The sequence below is a fragment of the Phanerochaete carnosa genome (assembly GCF_000300595.1).
Source record: "Phanerochaete carnosa HHB-10118-sp unplaced genomic scaffold PHACAscaffold_553, whole genome shotgun sequence".
Classification (NCBI taxonomy): Eukaryota; Fungi; Basidiomycota; class Agaricomycetes; order Polyporales; family Phanerochaetaceae; genus Phanerochaete; species Phanerochaete carnosa.
In genome coordinates, this window is record NW_006768180.1 from 1 (window position 1) to 3078 (window position 3078).

A 3078-nucleotide genomic window follows, 5' to 3' on the forward strand; every position below is an offset into this window, starting at 1 on the left:
ACGCCTTTGATTGGAGCCGGTACTGGGCTCAATATTTGTTGAACGTTTACATTTAAACCCATTTGTTTACAGTGCTGCTTCGTCTGTTCGAGCGTTTAGTAATCCTTGCGGTATCTAACCGGCAGAATCTCAAGCATGAGAGAAAATCAGGGAGAAATACTTCTCTAGGCCCTTTGCCGAGGTCGCGAAAGCACCAATCATGCCGTCCGGGCGAACCACAACAACAACAGGACCCGTCTGCCCCTCCAGACCATACGGTCTCCTCCCATGGCCGTCTTTATCCTCAACAACAATGTTGGACTCATCATTGGTCGTAACGTGCACCTCCCCAGGGGAAGAAACGAGCAAGATCTTGACGAGGTCAGAAGGCAAAGCGCGGACGACACCGAGCACCCCCGCCTCCTTCTCATCGACACCGAACAGCAGCACAGTATGATGAGCAGGGCTAAAGATGTCAAACAGCCGCGTGTCATTCCCACCGACGCTCACAGGCGCATCGGGGGCACGGTCGCCGGCCCGGACGTCCTGGCCCGGCTCGCCATAGGCGACACGCGTGCTCTCGCCGCCGGCGAAACGCTCGTCGAGGACGATGGTGCTCCAGCGGTAGTTGACGTCGAGCTGGAACAGCTTCCTGCCACGGATCCAGACCTGCTCGCGCGCTGTCGCGTCCGTACCGGCGCCGGCCTGCTCGGCGGCGCGTGCGTCTGCGAGCTTGCGCTGCGTGTCGACACCGAACGTGCGGTCGAACAGGTCCGTCGTGATCTAGAGCATGGCAGAGATGACGGGTATGCGTTCGATCTCGTAGGAGGACAAGAGGGCTGGGGAAGCATGGCCCTTCATCACGAGGGCGAGTTTCCAGCCGAGGTTGAACTGGTATATCGGCATTATGTTAGTCAATTGAAGGTGTACATGCTCTAGCACGTTCGCTTACGGCGTCCTGAATGCTCGAGTTCATGCCTTGACCTCCGGCCGGAGAGTGTGTATGAGCGGCATCCCCAACAATGAACACCCTGTCAACTTGGAATTTCTCTGCCATGCGAATATTTGGCCTGGAGATTCGTGCCAGCTATTCAGTTGTAAAGCTTGCATCGGATTTTAGACTGGGCGTACCTCCATTCTCCCTGCCAGTAAATGATCTCCTTCACGATAAGATCATTACGGCCGGATATCCTACTGAATTCCTTCTGGAGAGCCTTGAGGCTGCACTCGGCCTTCAAGGTAGCGTAATCCACATTTGGACCAGAGAGAATCATCTGGAACACTTGGCCTATTCCCGTGTAGCGGATTCCCGCACTATAAGAGGCGGATATATAGAGCGAAGTGGGGAAAAATTAGTATGACGCACAAAGCAGTGGGATGGTCTCCCCAGGCAAAGAGACTCTGAGAACACCGATTGGTTCTACTGAAGATGCTATAGGAGTAAAAGTTACGTTGTTGCTCCCTTTGATCCCCTCGACAACACAGTCGACTATGAACATCGCACCTCCCTCGCGGGTCTCCCCGGCGAAGTTAACGCCGAGAGACTTGCGTACAGTACCTTCAAGACATTGAGTCATAGCGAGGAAAAGTATTGAGGACAAGAGGAACGAACTGTGTCCACCGTCGGCCCCAACGACATAGGCAAACTCGGCTTCCTCCGTCACGGTCTTCCCGTCAACGGACTTGGCGAGTTGCGTGACGACCTTTTCGCCATCTCGCTGGAAAGAAACGAAGGCGGTACCCAGCTCGTGTGACACTGCATCCCAGTGCCTCGATAGCTTTGCGGAGAATAGCCTGGTGCTTCCACTGTCCGAGCGATGCTGGACGTGTCTGCACCCCAGTCAGCGGTCTACCGATTAACGACTGGGAGCCACGGGTGGCCGCGCACCTCAGAAAAGGCTGGAGTGGGATCGACCTGCTCTACAATCTTCGTGCTCTTGATGATCTTGTACGGATCTTTGGGATCGTGCAAGTTGAATGTCAACGGGGGCGCTGCCACCTTCTTGACGTCGTCGGCGACGCCGAGGAAGTGCTCGATCTCAAGCGTACGAGGCTGACAACGATGAGCGATCGCAGTCTCGTGCAAAGCAAGGTGTTGCACACCATGATTCCAGGGCCACGTTCGCCACGGTGGTGCTCGGCATCTTTCTCGATGATACGCACGGAGACGCCGTTCTTGAGCGACGACAGAGCGAGCACGAGTCCCGATGGACCAGCGCCGACCTGCGAGTTGGACCCTTCAGTCCAGAATGAGACAGACGGCTTCAGATATTTCACTTACAACTAGGACAGTTGGAGAGGACATTTGGTCAGTAGCGGTAGCTCAGCTGGAGCACTCGCTGTTGGCAAGGAAGGTGCTGTCTGCAGCCCCCGGCAGTGCAGGGTTATTGAGCCAGTGCAGTTTCAGCGCGAGCTCACCGCGTTGCTCAAACGCGGTATGTTTGCCCGAGTGCGGCCTTCGGCGAGACCGAGGTTTGATGCGTGTTTCGCAGGAAATAAGTGCATAGTACCCTGCACGAAGTTCCAGCCAGTGTATATGGTGTCGGCCGGGTGTCGTAAGCGTCGCCTTGGAGCGTGGCCATCTGGCCTTCCTTCGTGCTCTGTGCAGTCAATCTGCATGCATGGCGCGTGTCTCCGTCGTCTCTAGGCTACAGTGTGCTTCCCCGCCCACGACACCCGCGGACCGCGGGCCGTGACGCTGATGCGCTCGTCAGCCAGCTTACACAGGCCAGTCTCGCTTCACGTTCAAGCCATTCACTGCCTGGCCGCAATGCTCCGGTCAGAGTCTAGCGTTCCGTGACTCGCGCAGGAACACTCCTTGTACACGCTCACCATTCAGGCAGAATCAGCTGGTACACCAACATAGCGTGTGATCGCGTACCAGGCGGGACAAGGAGCTGTCCTCCATCCCTGGCATCGTCAGCGACCACTCAGATGAACTTCGAATCCGGATGCCGCGACGCCGACTGTGGCCGAACGCACACACAGACATGGGGTATATAAATTGTGAGCTCCCCTCATTGCCACACCACTGTCATCGCCCATACCAAGTCTCATTATGGAACAGGTTCACTCTCTACTGCCCCAGCTAGATCTCAG

At 56.2% G+C, this 3078-nt stretch overlaps 2 protein-coding genes across 2 annotated transcripts; both read right to left on the bottom strand.

Moving 5' to 3' along the window:
* On the bottom strand, positions 1–2286 carry PHACADRAFT_266336 (uncharacterized protein). The gene is given in 11 exon segments (XM_007402915.1): positions 1–402; positions 490–762; positions 932–1049; positions 1111–1293; positions 1346–1537; positions 1592–1809; positions 1868–1920; positions 1969–2034; positions 2076–2202; positions 2247–2249; positions 2264–2286. 4 exon segments carry the CDS (start codon positions 1251–1253, stop codon positions 130–132), a joined length of 807 nt encoding a protein of 268 aa, XP_007402977.1. The 5' UTR covers positions 1254–1293; positions 1346–1537; positions 1592–1809; positions 1868–1920; positions 1969–2034; positions 2076–2202; positions 2247–2249; positions 2264–2286; the 3' UTR covers positions 1–129.
* Positions 2287–2405: 119 nt separating this feature from the next.
* On the bottom strand, positions 2406–2561 carry PHACADRAFT_167498 (uncharacterized protein; the record flags this gene model as incomplete). Its single annotated transcript, XM_007402916.1, has 1 exon — positions 2406–2561. The coding sequence occupies one exon, from the start codon at positions 2559–2561 to the stop codon at positions 2406–2408; it is 156 nt and encodes a 51-aa protein (XP_007402978.1).
* Positions 2562–3078: the final 517 nt, after the last annotated feature.